The 16984-nt window shown below is 38.5% G+C and overlaps 1 protein-coding gene across 1 annotated transcript; it reads left to right on the forward strand.

The window, feature by feature from the left end:
• The first annotated feature begins 4481 nt into the window (after positions 1-4481).
• On the forward strand, positions 4482-15015 carry LOC146690735 (nectin-4-like). Its single transcript, XM_085433802.1, has 7 exons — positions 4482-4663; positions 5946-6287; positions 6405-6707; positions 8057-8150; positions 11426-11580; positions 11944-12040; positions 12900-15015. The coding sequence occupies exons 1-7, from the start codon at positions 4588-4590 to the stop codon at positions 12913-12915; spliced, it is 1083 nt and encodes a 360-aa protein (XP_085289928.1). The 5' UTR covers positions 4482-4587; the 3' UTR covers positions 12916-15015.
• Positions 15016-16984: the final 1969 nt, after the last annotated feature.

Here is a 16984-nt window from a genome sequence, read left to right on the forward strand (position 1 = left end):
AAACTCAACTCGTCGTGTTTGGAGGAAGAAGAATACTGAGTTGCATCCCAAGAACACCATACCTACTGTGAAGCATGGGGGTGGAAACATCATGCTATGGGGCTGTTTTTCTGCCAAGGGGACAGGACGACTGATCCATGTTAAGGACAGAATGAATGGGGCCATGTATCGTGAGATTTTGAGCCAAAACCTCCTTCCATTAGTGAGAACTTTGAAGATGAAACGAGGCTGGGTCTTCCAACATGACAATGATCCAAAACACACCGCCCGGGCAACAAAGGAGTGGCTCCGTAAGAAGCATTTGAAAGTCCTGGAGTGGCCTAGCCAGTCTCCAGACCTCAACCCCATAGAAAATCTGTGGCGGGAGTTGAAAGTCCGTGTTGCTCGGCGACAGCCCCAAAACATCACTGCTCTCGAGAAGATCTGCATGGAGGAATGGGCCAAAATACCAGCTACTGTGTGTGCAAACCTGGTAAAGACCTATAGTAAACGTTTGACCTCTGTTATTGCCAACAAAGGTTATGTTACAAAGTATTGAGTTGTATTTTTGTTATTGACCAAATACTTATTTTCCAGCCTGATTTACGAATAAATTCTTTACAAATCCTACCATGTGGATTCATGGATTTTTTTTTCACATTCTGTCTCTCACAGTTGAAGTGTACCTCTGGTGCAAATTACTGACCTCTGTCATCATTTTAGGTGGGGGAACTTGCACAATCGGTGGCTGACTAAATACTTTTTTGCCCCACTGTATGTGTCAAGCAGGTAGACAGGCCTTTTGTTTTGCATGTTATTTTATTTCCACTTTAGGGAAGCTGTTGGCGTCTTTTTGTTTTAGTAATGTCTTTGATCTGGCTCAGCCGCCCGGTTCTCGTCCCCAACATTTTTCTTTTGTTAAGCTTACTGTTATCAGGGAATGGTAAATGAACAGTAAACCTTGCCTGATTACTAATCTTCCCGTTTCCCTCTCATTGATTTATTTGGGTTGTCATGGAAGAAGTATTAAACAATGCCTTTTATTAGAACATAAGCATTGATATGCAGTAATTGTATTTGAATTAGTTAAATATGAGTGGGCAACTCTGACCATGACAAGACTGCATTTACTTTAAGGAATTAATAAAAAAAATGTAGACATATTGTTGTCATTATTTTTACTCTTCAATTTGATGTGTTTTTTCTTTAAGATAGTATCAGAAGTTGCTCCTCCACCATGAAAAAAAAAACGGTTGCATGCATTCTTTTACTACATCCACGATTCTCCTCTGTGGTCTTCCTCACTCATCCTGTTTGGAGCTTAATGTTCAACATCCTTTATCTATTAAAATTACAGAAGTAGAAGAAAGTAATCATCAGAGCAGGAATCATGATAAATGATAAATAGATTACCAGTACATGAAAACATAACATTTGCATAATTTCTCTGATAACCCTGCATTGGATGGGTTTATTAACGGTGGGCTGAAATTGTACTATAGTCTGCTGATGAGGAACTTTTTTGAATGTTGAATTAAATGTCCTCCACAATCTGTATATGAATTGTCATTAAAACCATAGAGATTCTTACTTATAAAGGAAAGAAAAGTGTGACAATGCCCATCAACATATAGTGTATATTTTTTGAAACATTACAAAGAGGCGTGTGCTGCTGAACTTGGGGAGCCGCTACAACGAGTCTTCAACCTCAGTCTGCGACTGGGGAGAGTGCCCGCCCTATGGAAGACATCCTGCATTGTCCCGGTCCCCAAAAAGAACCGGCCCAATGAGCTGAATGACTTCCGACCGGTGGCACTGACGTCACATCTTATGAAGACTCTAGAGCGGCTCTTCCTCAACCTCCTCCACAGGTACAACATGCCCAGGACCCACTACAGTTTGCATACAAGGCGGGTGTCGGAGTGGAGGATGCCATCCTGTACCTCCTACACAGAGCCCACTCACACCTGGATGGGGGAAAAGGCACGGTCAGGATCCTGTTTCTTGACTTTTCCAGTGCCTTTAATACCATCCGGCCCTGTATGCTTCAGGAAAAACTGAACAGGATGGAGGTGGACCCCTGCCTGGTGGCTTGGATCTCCAACTACCTCACCGACAGACCACAGTACGTCAGGCTGAAGGACATCACGTCTGACACTGTGGTCAGCAGCACAGGAGCACCACAGGGAACTGTGCTGTCCCCTCTTCTCTTCACCCTGTACACCTCTGACTTCTGCTACAACTCTGAATTATGCCATATTCAGAAGTTTGCAGATGACACGGTCATCATGGGGTGTATCTGGGATGATCAGGAAGAGGAGTACAGAAGTCTGGTGAGGAACTTTGTCGCATGGAGTCACACAAACCACCTGCAACTCAACACCTCAAAGACTAAGGAACTGGTTGTGGACTTCGGGAGGTCTAGAGCAGGTCCACTGCCGGTTCAGATAGAGGGGGAGGAGGTGGAGGTGGTCAACAAGTACAAGTACCTCGGGCTGTGGGTGGACAATAAACTGGACTGGTCATGCAACACAGAGCACCTGTATAAAAAAGCCCAAAGCCGACTGTACTTCCTCAGGAGGCTGAGGTCTTTTAACATCTGCAGGAAGCTCCTGAGGATGTTTTACCAGTCAGTGGTTGCTGGAGTACTTTTCTATGCTGTGGTGTGCTGGGGGAGCAGCACAGCAAAGAAGGACTCATCCAGGCTGGAGAAACTGATCAGGAAGGCTAGCTCTGTGGTCGGCATGAAGCTGGACACTCTGGTGACAGTGGCAGAGAAAAGGACATTAAAGAAACTGCTGGACATTATGAACAATGCTGGGCATCCTCTGCACATGGCCATAAACAATCAGAAGAGTCTGTTCAGTGACAGGTTGCTTCTCCCCAAGACAAGAACTAACAGACTTAAAAACTCCTTTGTCCCACACGCCATCAAACTGTTTAACTCCTCCCTGGAGGGGAGAGGGAGGGGAAACAGGAGGACAAAGGAGGGGGGAACAACTAAGCTGTAGTGCCTCTTCACCTCACTGTACAATACCTTGTGCAATACTTTTTGTAAATAGTCAACAGTGCAATAGACTCAATACTTGAAATGTGCAATTCACTTGTATTTTTATTTTTTATTCCTATTTATTCTATTTATCCCCTTTGTATATTTTATTTATATTTGTCTCTGTATTTATATATGTGTGTGTTTGTGTGTATATATATATATATATAACAATTCTGTAACTGTAACTTCGGTCGTTGCTGTGCTTTTTTTGGAAGTCGAATTTCCCAGAGGAACCCACCCGAGGGATTAATAAAGTTCTATCTTATCTTATCTTATCTTATCTTATCTTATCTTATCTTAAGATACATGTAATTCTGGGTTCACCTGAATTACAGATTAGACTGGTGGACAAACAGAGATGCTGTGTACAACTGGTGACAGCATCAGTGACAGGGATGCCAAAAGGAAGAACAAATTAATCAGCAAGGCTGGAAGCAGAATTAGGAGGCGTCATAGTCAGCTAGGGTCAGAGATCAATGAACAAATTTCCCACTTTCTTGGATAATGCATCACCCTCAAAAGGATTCAAAATTTGGGCCATCAAGAACAGTTCAGGAAACCTCTTTTATTGTTTCGTCTGTGAAAATGTATAAATGAAATGTAAATTATGTTAAAGGCAAACACATTTGTAAGCAATAAGAAACAAACATGCTTTGCATTATGTCTTTAAACATCTGTATGGACTTGATACAATATTTATTAACTGAATTTAAAAACATGTCTTACATAGTGGGAGTATTTCTTTTACTGATGATATTACAATGATATGTATTTTCTATGACTAAATAATGCTCTAACACATGGCAATAACAGCAGATGTGGCAATTTTGTAATTTGTTGTATAAATTTGATATTATTTTAGGCAGTATATTTTCTTAGCCTTTATCATACTCTGTCAACACAGCAATCTCAGAAACCGTACAGTATATTTGGCTGTGGATCACAGGGTGCAGAGTGGGGGTCACCCAGAGTCATAATCCAGTGAGATATCTGCGTCACCTCTTATAGTTTTCCTGTAATCTGAGCTCAAAGATGTCAATATGTAGAGTACAGTAAAGCAAAATGGGAAGATTTTACTATCAATTTTCTCAAAAACCGTACAGTAATTTTTGCTGTGGATGACAGTGTGAAGAGTGGGGGTCACCCAGAGTCAGAATCCAGTGAAATATCTGTGTCACCTCTTACAGTTTTCCTGTAATCTGAGCTCAAAGATGAGAATATTAAGAGTACAGTAGAGTAAATTGGGCAAATTTTATTGTTAATTTTCTCTGAATCATACAGTAATTTGGGCTGTGGATCACAGGGGGGAAAGTGGAGATAAACCAAAACTGGGAGTGGATTGTGAAGTAAAATAGTGTCAGGACAGAAAACACTTCGTTTCTAAGCCAGTCGGCACCTGTACCGTAATATGCGTAAGAGTAGTGCAACCACATTTTAGGTGCGGCTGGCGGGGCGGCTAGCTTGACTGTGACTTCGTAAGTGAGGGCTCACTTGACCGCAGTAAGCAGAGCGAGTGGATTTTTCTGTTTTTTCATTGGCAATTACAGCGAGAAGTCATGCAACGCTATTTTCCCCTGATAACTTGTCGTTTGTTGCTAATATCTGCGCTTCTATTTGCCAGAGAAGCTGACGGTACGTAGTTTGTTTTCCATACTTCGATAGGCTGCAGCTGAAGGGAGATAATCTGGCAGATGTTACAACTGAAGGCTGTAAAAATCTAACAGCGAAAAATGTGGGACTAGATAACGTGAGTGAAGGGAAAACAGACTAGAAATGAAAAACCAGGTATGACAAAGTTAAATTTAAACCGAAACAGCAGTAACGCTTTTTATAAAGTAAAAAGTGAAAAGTTCAAAAACTTTTATATTTTGTTCACATTTTTTCGGCGAATGCTGATTATATAAGACAAGTTTGTCTTCAGCTGAATAAATTCAATTGAAGCCAGACTTTACAGATAGGTAGGAACCTGGAAGGTTTTAGATTAATAAGGCAAAACAAGTCAGTAGTAGTTGGTAGCACATGGATTCTTGCGTATGCTTTAGATTTTCAGAGTGTATTTTGGAGCAATTACCCAACGATTACCCAACAGGTTATTTTTACTTTGATTTGTCTGAGTTTTGTAATTGTGCAGTTGTGTTTATGTCGGTCACATTTTGTGTGGTAAATGGTATTTTGAGTTTTAATTGTCTTTACTGTACTGTGGTTTGTTGTATTGTAATTATATTGTGCTTTGTGGCCTACAGTTACTAAAACTGTTTTGCTAGTGTTTTTTCTTTTGTTCCTTTTGTTTGCTAGTACAAGACAAAAGAGCTGTTGGAGGCAGGCAACTTTGCAAGACTGAATAAAGTGACTGTTTTGAGTTGTCACCATGGTGCTTGATTTGGAATAATGTATGAAATACCCTGACACCCATTAAGTCCGCACTAGTGACAAATATCTCATCCTGATGCTAAAGGAAGTGGCCGTACCAACGTTTCTAGTTCTTCTATATTGAACTTGGAAAAATGTGTTTTTATTGTATGAAGCCTGGACGCATTGTAGCTGAGTGTCCCATTTTAGGTAAAAACCAGGAAGCCACACCCATGGCTCCAAATGGTTCTGTACAGGCCAAATAACCAAATCAGACACTATGCTCTGAGAGTTTTTGCTTGGGTTTTGAACAATTTATCCTAGATGGACTTGGAGCTGTAATTTTAAATCTGTGTAAATCAGACGTGCACTGTGGTCACGCCAGCATCGAATCCATCCAAGTTATATGGTTTATTAAAATAATCAAATTACAGCATTTACATTTATGTTAGACTACTTTTAATTAACTGCTTTAGCTGTAACTTTAAATCTGTGTAAAGCATCTCCTCTCTTGTCTCTTATCTTTAAGCTGAGGTTTGATCTTAGTGTTTCATGCTCTTTACAGCTCTAAAGGTGCTTGGTGGAAGTGTGACAGCGGTTCAAGGAGGTACGGCCATCTTACCGTGTCATGTCATTGACACCAATGATGACCTGACACAGATTACCTGGCAAAGGAAGACTAGAAAAAACCCTCATAATGACAATTTTATTACTATCCAACCCAGAAATGGACTACAGTTTGTCAATGGACGTGATGATCGATTTAAATATGTCGGGAATTTTAACAACAATAATGGAACTCTCCAGTTATCCAATGTTGCCCTGAAGGATGAAGGCAGCTACACGTGCATCTTCACCCTGTTTCCAAGTGGAAATCAGAAGATTGAGATTCCTCTAAACCTGCTCGGTATACAAATGAAATGTGTTTTAAGATATTCTAGGTGTTTGTATAACCGATGTAGATAGAGTTACTTTTACTGTCATGCTTACATGTCAACTTATTTGTGTGCTGTACCTCTCCTAGTGCCTCCTTTCACAAGTGTGATGGACAATCTTCCCACTTTGGGCACAGAAGAGGTTTTATTTGCTACCTGCACGGCTGCTGGATCGAAGCCTCCTGCAGAGGTGAGGTGGCTCACTGGTGCTTTGGGAGACAAAGTGAGGACAACAACAAACTCCACCCAGTATGACAACGGTACGACTACCACAGTCAGCTCTCTGTTTGGTGTTCCTACGAGAGAGATTAATGGTCACCAGATCCAGTGTGTTATCAGTGGTGACTCCCTGTCTGCAGAAGAAACCCTGGCCTTCACCATACAGGTCTACTGTGAGTATCAGCTGTTCATGGAGTTTATTATTTTTCCTCTTCTTTTTTTTTTTTTATCACTGTTCATTTAAGAATTTTAACAGTTTAATGAAATCATTAATAAAGTACACCAACACACCCAGGATCAATCTCAGCCTGTTTTATACAAAAACAGACATAAACGTTCTCATATTTCTGTCTTTGTTCAGGAGAAGGTTTTAGCGGGGGGGGGGGGGGGGGGGGGGGGCGGTTGCATTTGCAGTTGCAACCTTATCCCTGCTGGCATGACTTTGCCTCTGTGTTAAGTCTCTTAAATTTAGGTTGTCACAGCAGACGGAGAGATTTCCTCAAAAACCAGACAGACTAAGTTGCGACATTTAGACTCGTATAAAGGGTGTTGTTACACCACTATTGCAAAAGATGAAATCATGTAACCAAAAAAATACAGTGAAGTCATACCACAGTAGTTATTCCAGTGAGATGAAACTATTGACTTTGAGTCCAGACACAAGTCTGTTTCCTCAGTGACTGGTACTACAATACTGGAATATTTGTGTGCAATGTGGTTCTATACATGCATTCTTATTAGATACATTATTAATATAATGTATGTCACTTTTTGTCAGTTGTTCCGTAATTTTAGTTGCTCTCTCTGCAGACCTTCACCTCTCAGTACCAATAAACTACTATTTCAGATATTCAGCCTGTCCTGCAGAGTTTGTGGCCTGAGGTTATGTCCTACTGGTTCCTGCATGACAAAACACCATGTCACTAAGTAAAAGCTGTCTTCTCAAGCTAGATGATGAGTTCAATTAGCATCATTCTCTTTCCAGTGAGAAAATCTGTGCAGTTCCCCTAGGTTCAAGGTTCTTTATTTGTCACATGCATAGTTATACAAGTATAAAACAGTGAAATGTAACCTGACACGCTCCTCGACTTGTGCAAAAATTGCAGGGGGGTAGAGGAAGAACATTATATATATATATAATATAAACATGGGTATTATCAAACAAGCAATTTATATGTCAAACTATAAGTAAAATTAAATGAGGCTGTTTTGAAGTATTGTGTGCTCTTTTTTTTTTAGTGATGTTATATAACTGTGGTGTTCTGTTTCTGGTGGAATTCCCCAAAAGATCAAGAAACCTAATATGTTGTTTTTAGTATAAAGTGACTGTACGTGAGCCGGTGACACCTTTGACTATGTTTGAAAGGATTCATCTTTGAAACTGAATGAAAACCAAGATTTGTGGTTTTGCCTGACGTGACAGGGTTCAAACATTTATGAAACATTATTTTGACATGATTAGTATTTCCTTAGTTTGGGGTTTACAGTTTTTTTTTGTTTTTTTTTTCTTTGATTTTTGCAGTTTCTCCTACAGAAGTGAAAATTTCAGCAATTTCAGAGGATTCGTTTGAGTGTGTGACAGAAGCTAACCCAAATGCAAAATTCACCTGGATCAGGTAAAGCAGTTTTAGTAATGGTTTCGGTTGAAATATTCATTTAAATGCTGAGAGAGAAAGAGACTTATATTTAGAGGCACATGTACACATGTGGGTAAAAACTCTTTTTGTAGTGCTGGCAGTGAATTTTGCAAAATAAACTGCAGACTATGATATCAGATGAAAGCTCAGTGTGAGTACTTTAAGCACATAATCTGCGATCTGATCAAAAGGTCAGCCAGTTAAACTTAGAATGGTTTGTCAGAACACCGGTACCAAGCCTGGATAAAGGAGGAGGGTTGGAATTATGACATTAAAAAAACCAATAATTGCTAAGATAATTTAATTTATAGTTCTAAATATATTCTAAATGCATTTAGGTAGTTTTTTTACTCACTTTATTTCTGTCCCACGATCAATGTTCCCTCTAATTTTTCATGTGTCTGAGCAAAAAATAAAGAAAATTTAAAAAAAAGGAAAAAAAAAGAACAGACAGTTACCTGAACCTGCAGCTATTTTGCATGCATACTTCTATCCCATTGGTGTTATCCCAGAAACTGAAGAGCAACTGGAGGGGAACCCAAGGAGATGATTTATTGATAGCGACATCACCTTTTGACATTAACGTCATTCATACCAGTATTTTAGGTACTGTTTTTTTTGGCAAGCTCTTGCAGATGCTATCAAGATTCGGCTATTGAGATTTTATTTTTCTGATCTTTTAGCCAATAGCCAGAGAAAAGATAAGACTTTCAGTTATACGTGTAACTGATCCACCTTTATTTGTATGAACAGGGATTACATTTGAGAGACCATCAAGTGTGCTGCTTTTCCATAAATTGCCTATGTGGCCTCACTTTCATCTTTAATTGATATCGTTGTATAAACTATATAAACCCAGTTCATTTGTGTATAGTACATATATAATGTGGTTGATAATGTAACTTTTAGATGGTTTAACTCTGAACTACTTTGAAGTTATAGGGAGGTCACTTCAGGTTAATACTGTAACACTGGTGTCTTCAGTAATGCCATTGTCTTGACCGCTAGAGCACATACATGATGACTCTAATTGGATGTTGGATTTTCCATGTGTGAATGGGAATACAGAGATGCTGCCCATGTGTCCAAAGAAAATTAGATGGACTTAAATATTGCTATTTAATACATATACCAACAGTGAGTCAGTATCGTTGTGGAATTTTGCAAAATGGAATAAAGTGGAATAAAGTCTGCAACACGGAAAGAGCTATTTATTTCTGGGCAGGAGAGCCAACACACACATCAAACATCACAGTTCACAGTCATGCCTGCTCTGCCCTTCGGATGCTTCTCTTTTACCCCTCCACACACAACTCTCTGTATCTTTAGGTCCCACGGCCTGTGGATGAAGACCTAAAAGCTACTCCCACTATCTTTTCCCAGGAAGCCCCTGGCGCTGGCTCTGAGATTCATCCTTCTGAGCAAAACAGTTAGCAGATAACATAATGAAACATCATTGCACCTAGCTAAGCAGTTTTCCTTACGACGTCATACTGACACACACACACACACACACACACACACACACACACACACACACACACACACACACACACACACACACACACACACTTCACCTAAGCATACAAAGGTTATACCAAACCCTACAGTGAGATTTTAAACACATAAAGTCTAAATGTGAGGATAAACTAGAATTTTGCATAAGAGCTCTATTTAATTGTTGTTACAATGTCCAGACAATTACATTAAGGCAGGGATAGTTCAGTAGGTGGAGTGGTGGCCCCATGATTGGAATGTCGGGGGTTCGACTCCACTGAACGGTTACCCTGAGGTACCCCTGAGCAAGGTACCGTCCCTACACACTGCTCCCCGGGCGCTGCATTGGTGGCTGCCCACTGCTTCACTGGGTGAATGGGTTAAATGCAGAGGAGCAATTTCCCTATGGGGACTAACACACACACACATTAGCCTTTTACTGTTTTTAGATATTGCTTCCAAATAGTTAAAAGGTTTTTGTGTTTAGTTAGATCTTTATAAGTCCAAGTTTTTGGATTCAAAACCAGGGCTATATTGGTGTTGGGCAACAAAGGTAACAAGACTGCGACCGTGTTACCTTGCTAAAAGTTTTCAACAACTAGAGTGTAAAATTCATAAAGTCGCCTAATTAAAAAAAAAAAAGAAAAAAAATCTTATTCAACAGATGATTGTCTCATGTTAGGGTTGGGTGTAGAATTCTTTGTTGAAGTAATAGCAGCCAAGCAACCCAAGACCATTTAATTTGTTCATGATATGAGGATTCATGAGGTAGTTTACACATGGTTCCTGGATTGGTGTTGGTAAAAAAAAACTAAATGGTAAGTTGTGGAGAGAAGCTAACTGGTGGAAGAGTATTAGCTCCAGTGACAAAGGCAAGAATTGTTCCCAGCTTCTGTGTTCCCACTTAAAGTAATGGAAAAGCAAAACAGTCAAAAATTGCATTAAAAACAAAACATAAACACAGCAACACAAAATGCTTAAAGCATTACATTTACCTGCTGCATCTGTTAGGTAGACTCTTCAAAAGTAATGAAAACTGCTTCAGCATGCCCTTTATTGCTACTAGATGTAGAAAGGCAGATGGTAAAGAGGCTCTCAAGAAGATCAGCTGTGAGCATTGATGATTCATTTGTCTTCTTGGCTTTTCAGCCAATCACAGCAGTACAGACACCCTGCCTTGCATTTTTACTATACTTTTATACACATACCCATAGGTGATGTGTCGGTCGATATATGGATGATGCTTTCCAAAAAATAGCAACTAAACAAATAATTTTATCAGGTGCTTCTGAACTATAGAAATGCCTGGTCTTCAGGGAAAGCTGTTTTCGTGATGTATGATGTTCATACTTAAAGTTGGGACATTTTTAAATGTAATTGTAGGTAAGAAATTCACTATGTTCATAAAACAAAAGTGGAATTACAAATAACATGATTTTTTTTCACATACTTATAAACTCTTTTCATATTAAACCGCACCAGTGTCACTCAGCGATCTTTGGCTTCTCTCTCTGTAGTTCACTGATGATCCAATAAATGTGAGGAATCCCTGGCCAATGCAGTGCTTTAAATATTTTCAAGTTATAATTAACATGAAAAGTGCCATTTACTCTTATTTTTTTTTATACAAAATCTTAGTGTGAGCAAGTAAAGATCTATAACAAAGAGCTTATAACTGAAATGTATTCGACTTTTGGTACAACAGTTTTCTGCTCTCTCTGTACATTTCATGTTGAGTCTCATTCGTGTTTTTCTAGATCTGGCCAGTCTTTGCTGGAGTCTGCTGTCAAAGTAGACGGTGCAAACCTACAACTGCTCAGCCTGAAGTCTGATCTAAATGGACTCTATCAGTGTGAAGCATCTAACGCATATGGAAGTAAACACGGTCAGCTCTATGTGCATGTGACATCAGGTGAAGTCTTAGCTTTTACAGTTTGTTCAAATCTATCTTTTGTTTCTGTTTTTTAGATCTGAGCTTTTGTGGATGTTGTGTCATGTTGCATGTTGATGAATGGTTGTCGGATGCTTCACCCAGTGCAACACATGTTATTAATACATGTTATTCTGCCTCACTGACAGAATCTCAGAGCGTGTCCTAGCTTGTGAAAGCTTTTTTCAGGGTCATATCAAGTTCATCTAATTTATTTTTGTACGTTAAAACTTGAAAATACAAGGAAGTTTTGAATGTGAAATATAAAACTAAATGTTAAGGAAGTGAGAAAGAACAATATTTAATTTCTTTCCCATGATATTGTTTCTTCTTGTGCCCCTGCAGGAACAAGCCGTGTTGCCTGGGCATTATTTCTTGTTTTGCTTTCCCTGAATGTTGGGGCTGCAGCATGGTACTTTTATAAATCTGGACGTTTTAAAAGGTACTTTGAACAATAACATAGCTAATATGTGGTATAATATGTAGTCATTCTGATATAACAGTATATGGACATAATGGACAACTGGGTCTAGTAATCTTTGGTAAGTAGAAAAGGGTAAAAAATCAAATGCAGGTACAGTCCAGACTCAGGTTTAATTCAAGGGGCTGGAAAACAATATAAATGTCTTTCTTTCTTTTTTTCTTTTATTTTTTTGCACAATTCAAAATCAAACATCCGTTTTGAGGGTCTCAAATTGGATAATTTCCTCAGAAGCTTTTACAGAAGTGTCCCACATAGCAAACTTGGTATGGCCCAGATCTGGCCCACACAATGTGCTTACACATGGCCCACATACCACAATAGGCTGTAACTAAGCTGCTATTGAAAGACACATTGCAAACTAGCTGTTTGCAGCATTATCAAGGGCTGAGTACTTCTTAAAGCAACATATTTCATAATTCGTTCTATTAAAAAAGTATGTTGCAATACCACAGGTAGTTTATTAGTTGATGATCTATATAAATGACATTATTATTGGGAGTTGAGTCTCTCTTGCCTTGGTTGTGATTAGTTTTACTTGAATTTAATGTAAAACTCTATTATCTGAGGTATATTTATAGTTTTAGTTATGCAAAAGGCATTTTATTAAATATGCTTTTCTTGAGGAAACAATTTAAAGCAGCTGAGAAGTTAAAATAAAAATTTTTCCATTACTATTGTCTAGGATATTAAACGTTTATAATTATAATAGTTTTATAATATTAAACATTCATTAGCAGATAAACTGAAAGTCTCTTCATGTTCAGTTGAAATTAAATGCAATTTTAAATTAGTGTTCTGTCCCGGCTTCCTCTAACAGCTGTGGGAGCAAATAAGGGACAACATCTGGACCGATGCCTCCACCAACGTGTCATTCCACAGTCAACTGGTAAACATACAGATGAATAGATGGAGGTATTTGGTAACATTTCCTACCCGCGAATCCCTTTTATTTTGTGATTCAGGTTTATAAATGTTTTTGTCTTACTTTAAAATTGCAGTAATTGCATAAATACACGCAAAACATTGGTAACTGACTCCCACTCTCCTTGCATGTCACTCCCACTGCCACAGCATTTTGGATGTGGCTTTTACTGCCTGTTCCTGTTGTCATGAACAACTTAAGCAGTATTTGGGATCCATACTGTTTCCACCAACAGTTTGAAGTGCTTTCATCTGCAGTTGGCTGTTGATAGCAGTTATATTAATGTGGTTACAGCTGTTTTTGTTTTTCCCCATCTACTTATTATTACTACCCTTCATGAAGGGTAACAATGTTAATTGTATATTTTTAGGCTTAAAATGTACAGTACCAGCACAAGTTTAGACACACAGCCTGTTCATCAGCAGTACACCACGAAAGCCCACGCAGACATTGGGTTCAAAACAGCTCGCAGACAGTACAAACACTCACACCAGACAACACCTTGAATGCAGTAATCTGTCTGTCTGGTGTATAATTACTACTGAGCAACCAAAGCTGAGGGTGCAAACACTTGCTCTGTAATTTCAACCAGTATCACTAGTATATAATTTTATAACTATGCAGCCCTGCCTTTGTCCTTTTTATTTAAAAAAAAAAAAAGGAATCTCAATCACTCATCAGGGACTTTTTTATACAGATAAAAGATCCTCCATTTTGCCAGATTTATTATTTTAGGGTTTTGTTTTTTTTTAATTAAATGGTAAATGGCTTGTATTTGTATAGCGCTTTACTTAATGCCTAAGGACCCCAAAGTGCTTTACACTACATTCAGTCATTCACACATTCACACACTGGTGATGGCAAGCTACATTGTAGCCACAGCTGCTCTGGGGCACACTGAATTAAAATCAAAGGTCTTATCCTGCTTAAATTTTTTCATTTAACCATCTATAAGAAACATTAAGTCTGAACATTTTCCGGGAGAGTTTAGCTAGAAAGGAAAGGTTTTGTTTCCCTTATTTCATGTTGTTTTCACAGACCTGTTGATTTCCTAGTGGAACTTTTGCACATCTGTTTTAGGTACGAACTTTTACTGCAGTGAATGATAGAGATACCAAATTTTTTTTCTGAGGAGCATGACTTTTGACCAGTATCTGACCAATCAAGTCATTGTTGCTAAATCAGTGTTTAGATTTTGTAAGTAAATAAGTATTTAGAAGTAAGTATTTTTTGTACCTCCATATTTTTTACTAAAACATATTTAGCTATCTTAATCCTTCTTAGCATTCGATGCACTTGTATATGTATTTTAACTGTACACCTTGAGCTATTTTTCTCTTGTTACTGAAGTGTAGACAGCATTGTTTTTATTTTTACACTAATGGTTATTTGTTACATTTGACCTTTCCACAACCTTAGCCATCACAGCTATATGCAAAGCCTTAACCTATCCTGAAGCCTGAATTTAGCATGCAACAAAACAGCCAAGGCACATTTGGCTCTTTAAAACCTGTCAAAAAAGTGAAACCCAGTAAAAATCTCTTCCCTTTGGCATCATATCTTTACACATTAAAATTATGAGGTATTACTTACTGGTGGCTTCACAAAGACACTGTTATAAAAGCATGGATTACCTGGGGACAAACTGAGGTGAAATTAAAATAAACTGATATATTTTTTTTGATTCTTTGTTTGTTACTTGTTACTTTTGTGAATGTCAATAAACAGCCAACAGTCTGGTTATGTGTTAATGTTGCCCTTTAACTACAGGACTTGCACCTTACTGATTGTTAATGACTTCCTGGGATCAACTTTGTAAGACGGGGCATAGCAGAAAATTTCTGAGAACCACTTTGGTATATGGTAGTGATAGTATAACATACTCTGGTGTCTCAAATGTGGCAGCTTTGCGTAAAAGATTAAATAACTAAAACATGGTCTTTGGTCTGCATTGTAAATTGATTTGTTTTTTTATTTGTCTTAAAAGTTAAATAAACCTGCATACATATACGTTTTTAAAATGTTTTTCTCATTCTTTTTTTCTTCTTTTTTTGCAACGATAAGGTGATTTCCAAAGATCTGTTAGTTGAAAACTTGTCATATTTCATCATGGTGTGTAGTACAATTACGTCCATAAATATCTGGACAGAGGCACAGGTTTGTTTGTTTTTTAATTTGGTTCTGTACATTAACACATAATGAATGTTAAATAACACACCTCAGATGCATTGAAATTGCAGACTTTCAGTTTTAATTCAGTGGGTTGAACAGAAAGATTGCATAAAATGTGAGGAACTAAAGCATTTTATTCCTTCATTTCAGGGGCTAAAAAGTAATTGGACAAATTAAATAACTGAAAATGAAATGTTCATTACTAATACTTGGTTGAAAACCCTTTGCTGGCAATGACAGCTTGAAGCCTTTAACTCATGGACATCACAACCTGAGTTTCCAATTTTTTTAATGCCCTGCCAGGCCTTTACTGCAGCGGCTTTCAGGTGCTGTTTGTTTGTGGGCCTTTCTGTCCAAAGTTTTTTCTTCAACAAGGGAAGTGAATGCTCAATTCGGTTTAAGCACTTCTGTGCTTTATTAAACTCCTGCTTGGCTGTTGCTTTGGCTGTATGGCTCTTTACCCTTCAGAATTAATTTGGTTGCTTGTCCTGTGTCACATGGTCAATAAACACTAGTGTCCTAGTGCCACTGGCAGCCTTACACTCCCAAGATGTGGTATGCTTTGGATCATGAGAATGTTCCATATCTTCTCCATACTTTTTCTTGCTGACACTGTGGTAGAGGTTGATCTTGGCTTTATCTGTCCAAAGAATGATTTTCAAGAAGTGGGCTGGCTTTTTTTTTTTTTTTTTTGTCCAATCTAACCTTTCTGTTCTTGAGCCTTATGAATGACTTGGATCTTGCAGTGAACCTTCTGTTTTTACTTTCATGCAGTCTTTTCTTTATGCTGGACTATCAATACGCCTACCTTGTAGAGATTGTTCATTTGGTTTCTTTTTTCTCTGTTTTCGCTGCTTAAGGATGGCTTGTTTTCACCTGCATGAACATATGGCCTGTATTTATATAGCGCTCTACTAGTCCCTAAGGACCCCAAAGCGCTTCACACACTGGTGATGGCAAGCTACATTGTAACCACAACCACCCTGGGGCGCACTGACAGAACATAATGCTTGATGATGACATAATGACGAAGTTGCCCGCAACTGCCCATGAAATAGCCTTTGAATCAAGTGTCCAATTACCTTTGGAAAAAAATTGTGTTTGTGTCCAAATATATATATGGACCTAACTGTATCTCAGAAATTCTTGATCATCTTTAGAGGAATGGGTGATTTGAAGCGTTTCAGTCAGGTTTCAGAACTCATTACAGTAAAGAAACAGCTTTAATGAAGGTTACAGAGGATCTTACAGCCTCTGATAGTGGACTCATCTCTGTGCTTGTCCTGCTAGATCTCAGTTCATTGTTCGATACTGTTGACCACAATATTTTATTACAGCGATTAGAGCAGAGCTTACCAAAGTGTGGAGCCCACCCCTTAGGGGGGCGCAGAGCCATTCCATGGGGGGCGCAGAATGAAAAGAAGAAAAAAGAAAGAATGCTGGATGCTGCTTTCAAACGATGGCCTGTCAAAGGGTTAATTGCTATAAAGGATCTTTATATTGACAATCATTTTGCCTCTTTTGCTCAGCTTCAGACAAAGTACAATCTCCCTACAAGTCATTTTTTTCGGTACTTACAAATTAGGAATTAATGTCAAGCAAGCATTCTCAAATTTAGATACCATCCCCATACAGCATGTCTTTTACAATATAATGAACGAACTTCCCACCTCAAAACACTTAATTTCTCGGCTTGTTAACCTTTTTTCTTCGGCAGCCCCCTCTTGCCATATTAAAGAGGCTTGGACACGGGACACTGGTTTGGTTATCACTGACTATTTATGGGCTGAAGTGTTAAGCCGGATAAA

Source organism: Copadichromis virginalis, linkage group LG16, assembly GCF_057382275.1.
Source record: "Copadichromis virginalis isolate Kocher_CV1m ecotype Utaka linkage group LG16, C_Virginalis_male_GT1.1, whole genome shotgun sequence".
In the NCBI taxonomy this organism is placed as follows: Eukaryota; Metazoa; Chordata; class Actinopteri; order Cichliformes; family Cichlidae; genus Copadichromis; species Copadichromis virginalis.